Source organism: Vigna unguiculata, chromosome 1 (assembly GCF_004118075.2).
Source record: "Vigna unguiculata cultivar IT97K-499-35 chromosome 1, ASM411807v1, whole genome shotgun sequence".
Lineage (NCBI taxonomy): Eukaryota > Viridiplantae > Streptophyta > Magnoliopsida > Fabales > Fabaceae > Vigna > Vigna unguiculata.
The window spans coordinates 25,441,474-25,457,506 of record NC_040279.1 but is presented as its reverse complement, the minus strand read 5'-3'; the positions used below and the strand labels follow the sequence as shown (position 1 = coordinate 25,457,506).

The 16,033-nt window shown below is 32.8% G+C and overlaps 1 protein-coding gene across 2 annotated transcripts in view; it reads left to right on the top strand.

The window, feature by feature from the left end:
• Nucleotides 1-12,341, top strand: part of LOC114186672 (probable polyribonucleotide nucleotidyltransferase 1, chloroplastic) — a 49,723-nt gene extending 37,382 nt beyond the window's left edge. The window contains exons 15-25 of one of the 2 annotated variants that reach the window (XM_028074660.1): nt 3,911-4,094; nt 4,992-5,039; nt 5,257-5,329; nt 6,925-6,998; nt 7,078-7,185; nt 7,291-7,385; nt 7,948-8,011; nt 8,596-8,649; nt 8,740-8,781; nt 11,013-11,478; nt 11,972-12,341. In XM_028074660.1, coding sequence (XP_027930461.1) covers nt 3,911-4,094; nt 4,992-5,039; nt 5,257-5,329; nt 6,925-6,998; nt 7,078-7,185; nt 7,291-7,385; nt 7,948-8,011; nt 8,596-8,649; nt 8,740-8,781; nt 11,013-11,366 — 1,096 coding nt within the window. In that variant the 3' untranslated portion in view covers nt 11,367-11,478; nt 11,972-12,341. Of the gene's footprint in view, nt 1-3,910; nt 4,095-4,991; nt 5,040-5,256; nt 5,330-6,924; nt 6,999-7,077; nt 7,186-7,290; nt 7,386-7,947; nt 8,012-8,595; nt 8,650-8,739; nt 8,782-11,012; nt 11,486-11,971 lie in introns of both variants that reach the window. The other variant, XM_028074652.1, reaches the window with a different exon arrangement.
• The last annotated feature ends 3,692 nt before the right edge of the window (nt 12,342-16,033 follow it).

The following is a 16,033-nucleotide window of genomic DNA, read 5'->3' as shown; positions in this document are numbered from 1 at the left end:
GTGGAGAGCAACTTGATTATAGCAATACATCTTCATATTCTGGATGTCACAAAAGTTAAGCTCTTGAAGGAACTGCTTCACCCATATAAGTTCATACATTAGTGATGCCATTGTCCTATATTCAACTTCAACAGTCGATCGGGCCACTATATTTTGTTTCTTACTTTTCCAGGAAATATTTTTTCCTTCAAGGAAAACACTTTATCCAATAGCAGATTGTCTGTCACTAGGAAAACCTACCTAATTTGCATCACAGTGCCCAGAGACTTGAACGCTTCCTCTATCTTCGTATAACAAACCTAGCCCGAGAGCCTTTTTGAGGTACTATATAATGCGAATGATAGCATTCAAATGACCAACATATGGACCCTGATAAACTGACTAACAAGCTAGCCTTGTAATAGGAAGATAAATCGGTTTTCCAATCAGCCTCCTATATCTTTCTAGATTGGAGAATAATTTACCATCTTCACTCGTTAATTTCTGATTTGAATCCATAAGACTGTCTACTAGTCTGCAATATTTGTTTCTTGTATGATATCAAGAGCACCCTTGAGCAACAAACCCAACAGGTTGCTCTATGTAAACTTTTTTCTCAAGATCACCATAGAGGAAGGCATTTTTTATATCCAATTGATGAAGTTACCAGTGACGAATTGTTGTCATTGCAAAGAAGAGATGAAAATAGTAGTCATCTTGGTCACGGGAGAGAAACCGTCACAATAATCAAGGCCATAAACCGGAGTGTACCGCTTTGCAATTAACCGGGTTTTTAGCCGATCAACTTCACTATTAGGGCCGACTCTAACTGCATGCACTCATCGACATCCAATTGTCTTTTTGCCTGGTGGAAAGGGCTCTAGCTCCCAAATATTATTTTGGTCAAGAGCCTACATTTTTGCAATCATGGCTTGTTGTTGTCCAGGATAATCAAGTATTCATATTTTTGGAAACAACAACATAGGACATTGAGGATAGAAAGGAACAATAGCAATGCGACAATCTGTGATAACTAAGAAAATTATAAATAGGATGTGGGTTTCAAGTGGGACGAGTACCTTTTCTTAGAGCAATTGGCCTTCTTGAATCATCTTCACCAAGAGTCATAACATTGAGTGATGAGGGAGAAGAATTTGAAATAGGCGATTCACCTTGTTCTTGGATAACTGACTATCCATTGGGGTCCTGTGTAGGAGGATATCAATAAGTGGAGATGATGGTTCAGGAGGACTCTGATTAAGACTGGGGTTGATAGAGACACTTGGAATACTGTGCTCAACTACTGGTACAGGAAGGACCTGATGTATGTGACATGAACATCTTGAACAGATGGAGAGAAGTAAGGAGTTTGTTCAAAGAATGTAACATGGACGTACATGTAGTACTTCTTGGTTTCAAAAGAGTAACATTGATATTCTTTTTGAAGTCGTCAATAGTCCAAAAAGACACATCTGATAGCACGAGCAGATAGTTTGTCTAATCCTAGAGACATATCATGAACAAAACATACAGAACTAAATACACGATGAGAAATGTGAAAGAGAGGGTCATTTGGAAATAGAATGAAAAAAGGAACCTTATTATTGAGAGGAGGATGACATCCTCTTAATAAGAAAACATGTAGTTAGGATGGCATGCCCCCAATATGTGCACCAAGTAATAGGATACAAGTAGTCTTAACTAAGTGTCTATTTTTCCTTTCTGTTATACCATTATGTCGTGGTATATGAAGACAAGTGGACTGATGTAATATACCATGTGAACTTAAGACTGCAGAAAAATTAGATGAGAAATACTCTTTGGCATTATTACTTCTTAAGATTTTCATTACTTGACCGAATTGATTCTTGATTTCATTTAAAAAAATGTGAATATGGGTAACAATTTAGAACGACCTGTCATGAGATAAACCCAAGTGCATCTCGAATATTCATCAATTAACTTAAAAAATACTTAAAACCAAAAGATGAGACACAACTAGGTTCCCAAATATCATAATAGATAATAGAGAAACTAGAATTGCACCTTGATTCATACCTTTTAGGAAAGGTAGATCTAACATGTTTTTCCACTTGACATGACTCACATTCCAAGGTCTGGAGACCACTAAGTTCAAGAAACATTTTCTTTTAATTTGACAAATGAGGATGATATAGTCGATCATGTAACAGTTTAGTACTTAACCTATTATAATTAGATCACTTTTCTAAGCGAGACGTAGGAAAATTCAGAAATCTAATTCTCTCTTCTCACTCGTCAAATTATTACAATGTCACAAGATAGCCAACTGTAAGGAACTTTTCTGTTCAGTACTAGGGTTCTCAATTGCATTCACTACCATGAGCTTTCCAATAAGTTGCATGATCACTTCCAAAGGCAAACATGTGCACAAGCACACTAATTGCCAACACTTTGGGCTAATACATGCAATGATATCGTTGTCTTGTAGTAGATGCTCCATATCAAAGAATTGGTTGATTCTTTTTTACTTTCATTGCCTATTTGGTTTCTCATTATTAAGAACATGTTGCTATTCTCGAAGGTCTTCTTCTACAAGACTGAATTTTTGTGACTTATGAATGTAAGTATGTTAGCTTCTGACACTTCCAATCTTTTTCCAACTCTTCAGTTGGTGCCTACTCAATCTGGTTTTGTTTGCACTTCAAGTATGAATGTTGATGGGAATAATGTTTTTGTTTCTGTTGAAATATTTTAGGAAGTTTTAGATTTTATTCCTATTAGTTTTAATTATGTATATTGGCTGTATATAGAATTAAAATAAATAGGAATAAAATCTAAAACATCCTAAATATCTCTACACTCAACGATATATTTCCTAGAATTTTTTTTGTAAATTATCCAATCAATGTGTACATACACACATACATATACATATATATATATATATATATATATATATTTATTTATATAGTGGATGTTTATAATGAAACAGAATAGGAGAGAAATTATTTTCTTCTAAACCTAAGAGTTTCTCCTAGCTTTGATTGTACCGGGCATCTGCGATTAGGTCATCCTGATAGTCATGTTATGAAAATTGTACTACATTGTAATATCCTATTTTCTAATGAGAAAAACCATACATTTTGTTCAACGTGTTGCATGGGCAAAGCCCATTGTCTTCATGGCAGCTACTTCCTCTCCCATTCCCTTTTAACAATTATCTCTTCAGGTGTTTGCTCTCCTCGGTGCACTCTTTGAGCATTTTTGCTCTGAAGTAGCTGCCATAACTTCTGGAAAACTGTGAGCTGGCATTTTTTGCCTCCTCCTCTAACCTTTAATGCAAAACTGTGAGCTGCCCCTTCTCTGGCAGCCACTATGCTGGCTGACTCAAGCAATTATCACCATATGCCACTGGCTCCTTAACATGTCATATTCATATACCTTCCCACATTATGTGAAGCTTTGTTAGCCCCAACAGCCAACTAGCTGACATGTTCACCAAGTTTCTTAAGGGGGTCTGTGGATGACATTTCTAACAAGCTTGACTCATGATAGATGTGTCAGTTGGAGGGAGAGTGTTAAAGATATGATTTGATTCTATTAAACAAGGAAATATCTTTGGAAATTTGTATTATACTAGAAAGAATTAATATGAAAGAAAGAGGATTTTTATTCAAATCGATTCATTTCAAGTGGTACATTAGCCTTTATATATAGAGAACTCTAAATCTAAAGTAATCAATACAAAGAAATCTCTAGAATCTTCTACAACTAATAACTTCCAGTTCTACCAATTTCTAGTTATGCATTTAATATCCTACTAAATATAACAGACAATTACAAGTAATCCTATTTACTTTATACGTTTGCAAAATATACTACTGTTCTTTTCTCTTACATAGCTTTTAAAGTTTCCATGTTTAATATCAATTTTTTTATTTTATTATAGCATGGCTTCTGTTTGTGGAGGTATCTTAGCATTGCAAGATGCTGGGGTTCCTATTAAGTGTTCCATTGCTGGAATTGCAATGGGTATGGTACTGGACACCAAGGAATTTGGTGGAGATGGAACTCCGCTTATTCTGTCTGACATAGTTGGATCTGAAGATGCATCTGGAGATATGGATTTCAAGGTTTTGATTTTACATCATTGAACTTGTGATACGTAATTTTTCACTACATTATTTCAATATTATTTGTGGAGTTGGGTTTGTTCAATGTTTTTCTGTCTGCTTTTTTTAGATAACTTCACAAGAGATATTTTAGCAATGTTAGGACAGAAAATTTAGACATGATAGGCTGAAACCACATATCCAGGGTACGTGACATTGGTTGATTGCATTAAATAAAAATAATTATAGGAGATTTTATTCCTATACACAGGATATAATATGCCTATAAATAACATTTCAATAAGGATGATTCTAATAAAACAAGCCTACAATTCCAAAGATCCTAATTAAATGAGAAAACAAATCGGACAGGGAAGATGTGCCCGGAAAGTGGGTGGCTGATGATGATGGTCCCTGTTTGAGGTTGTGGATGACAGACAGAAGGGTCAATCGGACAAGGAACATTTGGCAACTTGATTAGAAAAAGATGACTAGTTGGAGTTTCAATTTCCTTTTTTTTATGGGAACTCAACAAAGAAATAGTGATAAAATGGGTCAAAGAGGATGGTACCAGTATGTTACCATGTTGAAAGAGACAAAACGTGTAAGACAAACTAAAATTGTGCGTCGAGTGTAGAGAATGGAGTCTACTTTATATAGGATATTTACAATAACTGCAAATAATTTGGACATATACAAAGATTGATACAATGCCTATATATCAATCTCTTAACAAATTTGATTCGAATCAATAAGCCTACAATTACAAAGATTCTAATTGAATAAGAAAACAATTCATAAATTATAAAAGAAGAATAATTCTCATGAAATCATCTAGGATACTTAAAAATTTTCGGAATATAAAAACCATATCATTAGATGTTTCTCTTATTTTCTGACAACAATGATAAAATGCAGGTTGCTGGAAATGAAGATGGCATAACAGCATTTCAAATGGACATTAAGGTAAATATTATGAACATTTTAATGCAATATCTTGATACGCTTACTTCCTCTTTTCTCGTTTGTTTGTATTTTGAAAGGCTACTTTTTTTAAGGGAGAACATTTGTTATGTATTGATTAACTAGCTTTTACTCATTATTTTTGTTCATTTCTTGTCCTAAATAAGTTATTTTCTTTTGTATCTGCATTTTTTATGCTAGTGTTTGCTAATTGTTGCAGGTGGGTGGAATCACTTTACCCATAATGAGAAAGGCACTCCAACAAGCAAGAGATGGCAGGAAGCATATACTTGGTAAAGTTAAAATTCAAGTTTTACTATATATGTTGCAGTTAATGAATTTGTGTTTGTGTCAGATTTTATTGTATTATATCAGAAGTAGAACGTGTGTTTGTTTCTTGAACTTTATGGTGGCAATGTTTTGTGTTATTATAACAGCAGTTAAAACAGAAAACAATGTTTTGTTTCCATCACTCTATGGTGGCAAATGTTGAATGGATGCTAATCTCAAAATCAGGGAATTAACATGTACTTTCACCAACAATATATCAAAATAAGTTTTAATTAAATAATTATAACTTACTATAGTCAATTACACACATAAATATTTTATAGCCTTCATTTTTTACATCACATATATTTTATTTAAGTAGTTTTTAATTAGTATATTTTATATATTTTTCATTTTTCTAAAAGAAAAGTACTTTTAAAATATTTTAAAAAATAAATTCTCTTTAGTTTTACTACAAAAGCATTAATAAATTAAACACAACAATACAAATTATTTTTGCGAGAAAATTGTTTTAATATACAAATAAATAAATAGTTCTAGGGTGTTCTAACCAAAAGGTGGAGCAGTGTTGGGCGAGTTGCCAAAGGAGCAAAGTCTCCTTGTTGAGCATTGGATTCCTTGAGGATGAACTCTCATAGATGATATCTGAGTACCAAATGAAAGTGCATTTGAAAAATTCTTCAAAGTAAGAGGTTTAAAATAAAAGTAATATAAAAGTAAAGAGAATTAGGTAGGTACTCTCTGGTAGTGGTGTATATTATAGGCTTTTGGACTTTCGTGAGTGAAACTCAGTAACAAAAAAAGAAAAAACATTCAGTTACTACACTTTTTTCTACTAAAATGATAAATACTTCATCATTGGATTTTGGTTCTAAGTCTAGTACTCAACCGATCAAGTTGTTGAATATTGGAATACTGGATTAAGTTTTAGTTTATCAAACTAGGAATGTTGTTGAGTAAGGTATATACTCGGATCTAGAGTATAGTCCTAGTTTGATAAACTAGAACTTAATCCAGTATTCCAATATTCAACAACTTAATCGGTTGAGTAATAGACTTAAATTAAATAAGTAAAAACAAGTTAAAGAAGTTTTTCTATAAGCTTAAATTGATTTGAGCACAAGTTAAAAATAAGAATTTAGAAGAAGTTATTGGAGAATACTTCTACTAATTAACTTATTATGCATAAGCTAATTTTAGATTTTGGAGAAAAACATTTCATTTTTTCTTATGTTTCTCTTTTAAAAATGAAAAACTAATCTAAAAATTATCATAATATATATGCATAAATTTATTGCCTTGATTTAAACACAAGAGAGGTAAATGTCTAACTGAAAACTAAATGGAGGTCGAGAGTCATTTGAGAAAAGTTCAGGAGAAGAGAATGTAATTTTTAGGTACTCAGCAGAATAGCCTATAAACAGGCTTCTGTGTACTCAGCAGTTTGTCAGATCAATCAAATGTTGAAACTTTGGAGTATAAAATGTGTGAATACAGAACAAATAAAACATTTTTATATTTTTTAACTTTAAAATTAATTTTCTTTGATTATTGTTGACATCTTAAATATCTTTCTCCCTGTTGTTACCTAATGTAGAAGCAATGACGAATTGCTCACCTCCTCCGGCAAATAGGCTTTCCAAATATGCTCCTCTGATACACATTATGAAGGTATTTCTTGCTTTCCTTTTTCTCCTTCGTTGGCTATCACTTAATCATCAATGGGTTATCACGCGTACATTTTTTATAGGTAAAACCGGATAGAGTAAATCTTATAATTGGTTCTGGTGGGAAAAAAATCAAGAGCATTATTGAGGAATCTGGAGTAGAAGCTATTGATGCGGACGATAATGGCACTGTACGTGAACAATCAGCTTCGACATGCTTTTACCTGATTATTTGTTACAGTTAACTATTCTATTGGTATACAGTGCAATGAATAAGTCTTCTTGGGCTTTTGCAGGTGAAAATATTTGCAAAAGATTTGCCTAGTTTAGAGAGGTCTAAAGCTATTATAAGTAGTTTGGCGATGGTTCCAACTATTGGTGATATATATAGGTAGCTATCACTTCTTTTTCTGATTATATTTGTTTCCTCATTTTTTTTCTTTTTCTCACAAATTTCTTCCTTATTATGATTCATCCAACTGGTCCCGGATAATCCTCAATTTTACTTTTTTTATTCCCATTTAGTCTCTTGGTTAGGGTTCTATTTGTTTTGTGTGATAAGGGACCAAACAGAAAATGTGTGATATTTATTGAATATAGTAAAACTAGGTTTAAAATAAATCTCCCTTGTGTCTAAAATACACATAGGTAATATATTGCAATATATCTAACAATATCTAGAGAGGCCAGAAAATAAGAAAAAAATAATACTTAACGGACAAAATTAATGACAGACTAACCAAGGTAGTATATGGGAAATGAAAAAGCAAATTTATGAGGACTAAATTACAGCCTCTTAAAAATAAGGGATCAATGAAAAATCATAATATTAAAATTAAAAACATAATTTAGCCAAAGAATATTCCTTTTTTAATTAATTATTTTCGAATTTGTTTGCAAAAGAGAACTATTGATAAATTGTATGTGTAACTGTGCTGCCTTCTATACTTCAGGAACTGTGAAATCAAATCAATAGCTTCATATGGAGTTTTTGTAGAGATAGCACCTGGACGAGAGGTACATAAACATATATAATTAGAAGCAGATACCATTTAGTTGCTTCTTACACATAATTCGATTTTGGGTTTTCTAGTGAAGTTGTATCGTTGTATGTTTTTGTTTCTTAAGTCTTATAAATGTTTTAGAGTGATAAAAAAGCATTTTCTTTTTAATGTTTGCAATTCTCTTGTTGACTGGAAATCTCAAACTATTAGACCACTATTTGGATACAACGCAGGTTTAAACTATAAAAGTTTATGTATTAATCAGGATCCTAATAATGGAAAGAAAAATCAAATTTTCTACTAAAATGGAACAAATCTGTACTCCTATAATTAGAAGGGTTGAGTGTATTAAAAATAAATCCCCTGACCATAGCTATAATATATTGTTGTAAATAGGGCACTACAAATTAGAGTGCCAAACCAGATAAGATACAATGAAAAAGTGATAATAATTAAATAAGAAAACAAATCATGAATTATAGAAAAGAATACCAAATCCTAAGAGATCAGCTAAGTACTCTAAAATATTCTATAAAATAATATCATCAGAAATTTTTCATATTTCTAACCATATCCAACATTTCTTATTTTATGTAGGGACTTTGTCATATCAGTGAACTGAGTTCAGGTTGGCTACCAAAGGCAGAGGATGTAAGCATTTTCTTTTGGTTCCATTTTACAAATAAAGTTAACCGCATAAGCAAATAATGCGGGGATAATATTTGACTTGCATTCGTGCAGGTGTTCAAGGTGGGGGATCGCATTGATGTAAAGCTTATAGAGGTATGTCATGTTACTCATTGTTAGTTATGAATGATGCTCAAATTTACCAATCGGTCTATATGCAATGTTGTAGTAACTCATTTTTCTTTCTTAATGGTGATTGAACTAAGCCAAGCTAAGCCTTCATTTGGTGTTTGTCGTATTTGCTGGGTTATTTTAGTGAATTACTTACATGTTCTCATTTGAGGGTGTTTGTAATATTCTATTAACAATTGACTACATGATTTGTGCTTTATTTGCTTCGAGAAACGTTAGGTAATCATAACATTGTCTTCATGTAATTGCGGTACGGTTAGATAACTAGGGACTTGAAAGGATAGTATTGAAATTTCGGAATATTATTGATGACAATTCAACTGTTCAAGGTTTTACAATGTATAAAAGTCTACATGACGGCTTTACTAAAATATACCAAGTATTAGGAAACTTGAATTTATCCTAATTAAAATATTTACAAGATTTAATTATAAACGAAGTCTGTTACGATAGGTTATGTAAAGTACAATTTGACTGTAATTTTGTATGAATTTTCTTACCTCATTCTTTCTGCTCTGCTCTCTCATTTGCTCGTTCTGCCTCCATGACTAAAAAGAAAAGGGAGGAACTAGGAGAGAAAAGTGGTTGTTTTAATGGAGCTTTAGAGCAGTGATTAATTTCACTATATTTAATGTTATTCGCTTTATATGAATGAACAGATCTCGAGTTTCTGTCCCATAAATTCCAGCAATACATGTTTAGCTTTTAACTTACCCATTAGAAATGAACTAAGCCTAATTCATCCCAGCATGTGGTTCCAAGGGAGAGTATTTTCTGAGAAACATAGTATTTTTTACATATTCATAGTTGTTGAATATTGAGAAAAACTGTATAAGGTTAATCTTCCTTGTGTCTAACGTACACATAGGATAATGTATTTATAATAAAGAGTGACACAAATATATATGACAACCAAATATAAATATGGTAAATAAAAGATATTGTAATAAACAATATCATCAATATCTACCAATGTCAAACAATGTCTATTTTTTCCTAATAAACAATAGAAATTATGTTTCTCTAATTAATATAAAACGTGATATATCTAACAGTAGCCAATACAAGACATCTTATACATCTTTCCCATTCTCTGAAGTGGAAGTGAAGCTGAGCTAAACAGTACTTGATAGAATAATAGATGCAGTTATGAACTCTGATCAGTGAATACATTTCTTATATTTATGCATTTGGCTAAGAATCATAACCAGCATTATTGGCAAGTGTGTTGTGAAAGACAATTCTGTGAATTGTTGGTCTGTTGTAATAGAAACTATGTTTCCCTAATTAACATAAAACGCGATATATCTATCAGTAGCCGATACAAGACATCTTATACATCTTTCCCATTCTCTGAAGTGGAAGTGAAGCTGAGCTAAACAGTACTTGATAGAATAATAGATGCAGTTATGAACTCTGATCAGTGAATACATTTCTTATATTTATGCATTTGGCTAAGAATCATAACCAGCATTATTGGCAAGTGTGTTGTGAAAGACAATTCTGTGAATTGTTGGTCTGTTGTAATAGAAACTATGTTTCCCTAATTAACATAAAACGCGATATATCTATCAGTAGCCGATACAAGACATCTTATACATCTTTCCCATTCTCTGAAGTGGAAGTGAAGCTGAGCTAAACAGTACTTGATAGAATAATAGATGCAGTTATGAACTCTGATCAGTGAATACATTTCTTATATTTATGCATTGGGCTAAGAATCATAAGCAGCATTATTGGCAAGCGTGTTTTGAAAGACAATTCTGTGAATTGTTGATCTGTTGTAATGGATTCTGACACTCTGCTTAACTATGGCACAGTTATCTATTTGTCAGCTATTACACATGAGACATTATTACTAACTGAAACTTCTTTAATTTTTTTTTTCTATATTCTTCTTTACAGATTATTATTATTTTTTTTTTGAAATTGGTAAAATTGGTCCAGTCAATCAACTTTTCATTAGTTCCAGTCCCACTTTATGAAGTATGAACTATGTCAAGTTTTACTATATCTTGTTAAAAGATCAAGATAGAATATCGTTTCCTTTAATTTAGAGATCTCTTGCCGATAAACTGCTGCACAGTAAATCTAGAATATTCTATCCTGATTTTCAAATATCTGACGATTTTGATTTGATTTTACCATATTGTGAGATAGGTATTCTGTCTTATGATTTTAAGCATGCACTGCAGATCAATGAAAAGGGCCAGCTGCGCCTGAGTCACCGAGCACTGCTTCCTGATACAAATCCAGATAACTCAAATGTTAAACAGTCTACTGGTGAACTAGCTGACGACACAGAAACTTCATCAAAATCACCTGAAAAGTCTAAGGACAACTCTAGCACTCCCAAAATCACATCCTCTTCTAAAAGGAGTTCAGAGGATGATTCAGTACTTCCATCTAAAAAGTTTGTCAGGAGATTGGTCAACTCTTCCCAGGATAAGCCTTTGACTAACAAAGAGAAAACAAAGAAGAGTAGCAACAAAGCAGCTGGTAGTGTGTCTGTCAATGATGAAAGCACTTTGGTTAGTGGAGAGGCGTAAAACTGAGCAAATATATTTTCAAGTAAAGCAGAGACAAGTGATGCTTGCTAGGAAAAAAAATGGTTTCATACGCACAAGATGGCTGAAACTGCAAGCTCTTTAAAACTAACAGGTGAATGGTATGAACAACCTATATCAATTCTCTGCAGATTTTGTTGCATTGGTATCTATATTGGTAACACTATAAATAATAAATAAATAAGAGAAAATTGCCTGTACTCAAACTGCTCAACCCTGTTAAGTGACTAGCTATGCAGTGGCCACACTATTGTGAAGGTTGCTCTGACTTGTGAATGGAAGGTCACAGGTTCAAATCATAGAAACAGTCTGTCCACTTATGGTTTTATATTCCTCACTGGCCACGAACTTCATGGACTTTGTTGCTCTTTCTTAAAACTCCGGTTATCTACAAAGATATTTCTACACCTTGATCGAAGTTGAACTCTGCTTATATCTAAGAACTAATCAACCACTAATTATTTTGATTGCAAGTATCTGATCCAAAGTTGTTTTTTAAGAACTAGACATGATTCAGGTTTTGGTGGCATGCTATCTATTCCGGAGTTAATTTACTTGCCCATTGATGATCCTTATCTTATTGGCAGTGAACTTTTTGGAACAAGCTGGTGCCTAAACTTGGAAATGATGTGACTTGCTTCTTTCTAAGGCAGATAATCTTGCTTAAGCTGGGAAGGTGAAAAGGAGTACTCTGTATGGTCTGTACATCTCACAAATACATCATGGCAATTTTTGTGTTTTATCCCCCGATGACACCTCTATCTATAACCTGTTCTGTAGTTTGTTTTTTTTTCAATTATTTTATGTGATGACTCCCTCTTGTGAGCTCCTATTCTGGAGGTATCAAATGTAAATCTTAGTTCATCATTACAAGGGAGAGGGGCGAATCTTTACACTGCATTGTATTTATATTGTATTCTTTTACGTTAACAATTAAAATTATGATATTTTCGATAATTCAAATTGTTCGATACATGGAATGAACTGCTAATTTCATGTTGTTCAAAATTAAGAGTAAAATATGTGTACCTAAAAGTGTACATCAAATGAGATATCCGTTTATAGTCACTATAGAAGTTATAAGATATTTAATATTTTGCAAGATTTGTATACGAAATTGAAACGTGAATGATGACTACGAATTATTCTGATGCATCTGTAGTCCTTTCTATCTATCTTCAAGCTTGCTATAGCTTAAACTTTATACAAAAGAATATTTTATTTTATTTCTTTATTTCCTTTCAACTTGTCTTTGTAAGATGTGCTCTAAACGCAAAAGTAAATTTAAATAAGACTAGCTTAAGTTTTGATTATAAATTATTTTAAACAATAAATCTATCAATATGTGCACCCAATCAGGCTTAAAAAATGGCAATATTTTGGTTATAATTATAGTAAGAGATAAATATCCATTTGTGCCTATACATTTTCTGTTTCTCCACCTACACGCATTGGGTTTGTACCTGCATTTCTAAATTTACGTGACTTGAGTTTTAGTTATTAACTTCACGAAATGTAACCAACGGCCGTACAATTTTATTAGTATCTTACCATTGCTAATGTTGAATCATGAATTTGCAATTTGTGGTGTTTGATAGCCACAAAATATTACTTGCTTGTCAAAATTCATTTATGTGATAATCAATCTTTCTTCTTTATCAAAGGCAGCCATTAAAAACACCACAAAGTAACTTATTTCAGTACAGCAATTTTTAATCTCAATTAAAATCAATTATTGAACATCTCGACCTTCATGCTCTCATTAAAACCCTCATTCAATTTCATCCCTTCTTTATGCTTCCTCGCTCACCATTAAAGCCCCCATCCAACACAATCCAAAATCGCCCTCACAGTGCAATTTCAATCATCAAATTAACCATAACCTAAGTAAAAAAATTTAATAAAAAAATTGAGTATGAAGCTTTCGGGAAAGAATAGTAAGGTTTAATTATAAGTAGCGACTAAGGATCCACATTCAATTCATATCTTCTAATAACTTCTTAAGAAATCTCGATACAATCATTCGGAATCCTTTTTTTTTTCCTCTGATTTGTGTTCCTTTGTTCTTGCTTAATTCTTAGAATTAAAAAATTTCATGACAAAAGGTGATTTGGATCTTTTTATTTTTTCAAATATGGTTGTGGTCAAAAACAAAAAATGATGGAATGGGATTCTTATCCACATGAAATGTGGATTAAAATCACTTGTTCCAAAATTGACAATTATTTCATGTAGCCTATCATTTTTCTTCCTGCACCATATCATTTTACTTAATTCCAGATTCATCCTTAACTCTTTGTCAGCTAGGGAAATAAGAAGAGAATGGTGATTCGTCCTTGGAGAAGGTTGGTTAGTGGTTGCTGCGGTTTGGCATTGTTGAGCTGTTGAAGGAGCGTTGTTGGTCTTTGAAGAAGGAGATACATGGCTGCAGGTAATAACCAAGTATTAGGTGTGTTTTTCAGAGTGGGGTGAACTGTTACGGTGTGTACTGGGTCACCGAAAATTGGTTTTCGAAAATATACTTACTGAAAAGATTATCCGAAATAGAAGAGGTGTGTGTTTTATTCGAAAATCGGTTTTCCTTTATTTTTTTTCTGACAAACAATATGGATGATCTCTTGTTGATGAGGATTTCAGATGATGTTGAGATGTGTGCTTCTCAATTTCATTTAAATATGGAGAGTATGAATTGGATACTGAATGTAGCTAACAAGGTTGCACTAATGCCTTTACAATGGATGATAGTTAGATATTATTAGTTGTGAATTTGTTGTTGTTAAATTAAATAATAAGTTGTGGAATGTTTTTGAAGGACTTGGTTCTAGTGATAACCTATTGCATTGGACAAGAAAAATTGCTTATAATGTAGGTTTTGTCATTGTGATATTAAGGTCGGATACAACTAGAAATATTTTGCTTACAATGAAGAAGCATAATAAGAAGAATGTAACCACCATAAAGCAAGTTTATAAATAATGCTAGGTATAGGCATCATGACCGATTCAAGGTGATAGAACTGAAATGCAACAATAGATGATGTTACTTGGGCGAGATATGTATATTGATTGGGACAGATTTTATAAGGGAAATAATGTGGTTACAAATATATTTTGGACACATCATGATTCAGTAAAACTACTCAATTCTTTCAATATTGTACTGATGTTGGATAGCACGCAAAAAACTAATAGGTACATGATGTCGTTACTTGAGATAGTTACTTGAGATAGTTGGTGTTACCTCCACTAGGGTAACCTTCTTTGGTGTATTTTCTTTCTTGTCATCTAAGAGCGAAAATAATTTTGTGTGGGCCTTGGACAAGCTTATTTGTACCCTAAGGTGTTCTTCCCCATGCTTATAATTTGCTTTGACAATTTCACATTGACGAAAATGTCAAGTGAAATGTAAATTGTTAGTGAATCCAAGAAAGGCATGGGATCAAGTGATGGAGGCTTGGGAAATTGTTGTCGATTGTAAGGATGTAGAAGGGTTTGAATATCGTGTTGAGGCATTTGAAGTCGTTTGTTCTCCATGGCCCATCTTTGCTTTGTAGAAATGCCTTTGGATAGGGGAAGAAGATGCACTGGAGAATGAAGAATTAAGTGTCTTTTGCATGTTGGGTTATGAATGGGTTGTGCTGGAAATTGAAGGAAAGAGATGGATGTGTAAGATAGTAGCTTAGAAAAATGCGGAGAAGAAGAATAATAAAGTGTTAAGTGTGTGTAGCATATAAACATGTAATTTAAAACGAAAATGATATTCATACATTTTTTTAACTCAACTTTGATATGGCTGACGTGACAGAACTTTTTTTATTTTTAAATTAAATTTGTTTTAATGAAAGCAAATTGTTGCACGTGCGGAAGTTACACAAATTTATTTTTTCAAAATCAAAGATTTGGTGTTAGAGAGAAAACGCAGAGCGACAGAGAGAGAAAAGGCATTGTTGTTAGAGAAGCAAGGAAGTAGAGAAAGAGAGAGATAAAGGGTAGAGAGAAGCAAAGAAGTGTTTTGGTTGCCGGAGAACACAGTGGGCACTAGTAGTCATCCACGATGACGCTTCCACCATTTTTGGGTTTGAAATGAAAGCTCTGTTTGGAACTTTTTGCACAGATAATCAAAGAAGCATCAATATAGGGTTTGTGAAGACTAGGTACCCAAAGTATGGAAACATAAATGTTTAAAATTGGGGTTATTTAATTTTGGATGTCTTTAGTACTATTGGAACATTTATAATTGTCCTAATGTGTGGTTGTTGTTGTTTTTATATGCTTAAGAAGTTTTTTTTAACCTTTGTTTGGTTAACCAGAAGCACAAGTCAGTGTGTTATCATATTGAACGTCATTTTGTATTAAAGTTACAAATGAATCAACGGATTTAGAAGTGGTAAGTTATGTACCAATATATGGGGAGTGGAAGTGAAGATTTAGGTACGATGTAATACACAATGTTTTTGCTTCTAAGTCCGCACAACATTATAACGTTACGGTTAATGAAATTCAATTACACTGCATAAATACTGTAGAAGTGGGGAGTCTTCACAAAATTTATGGGCACTAATACCCAACATTATGGTCTACAAATGGCCAAATTAAATATGGCACATACATTATGATGTGCATAATCGTCAATAACTGTACAACATCATC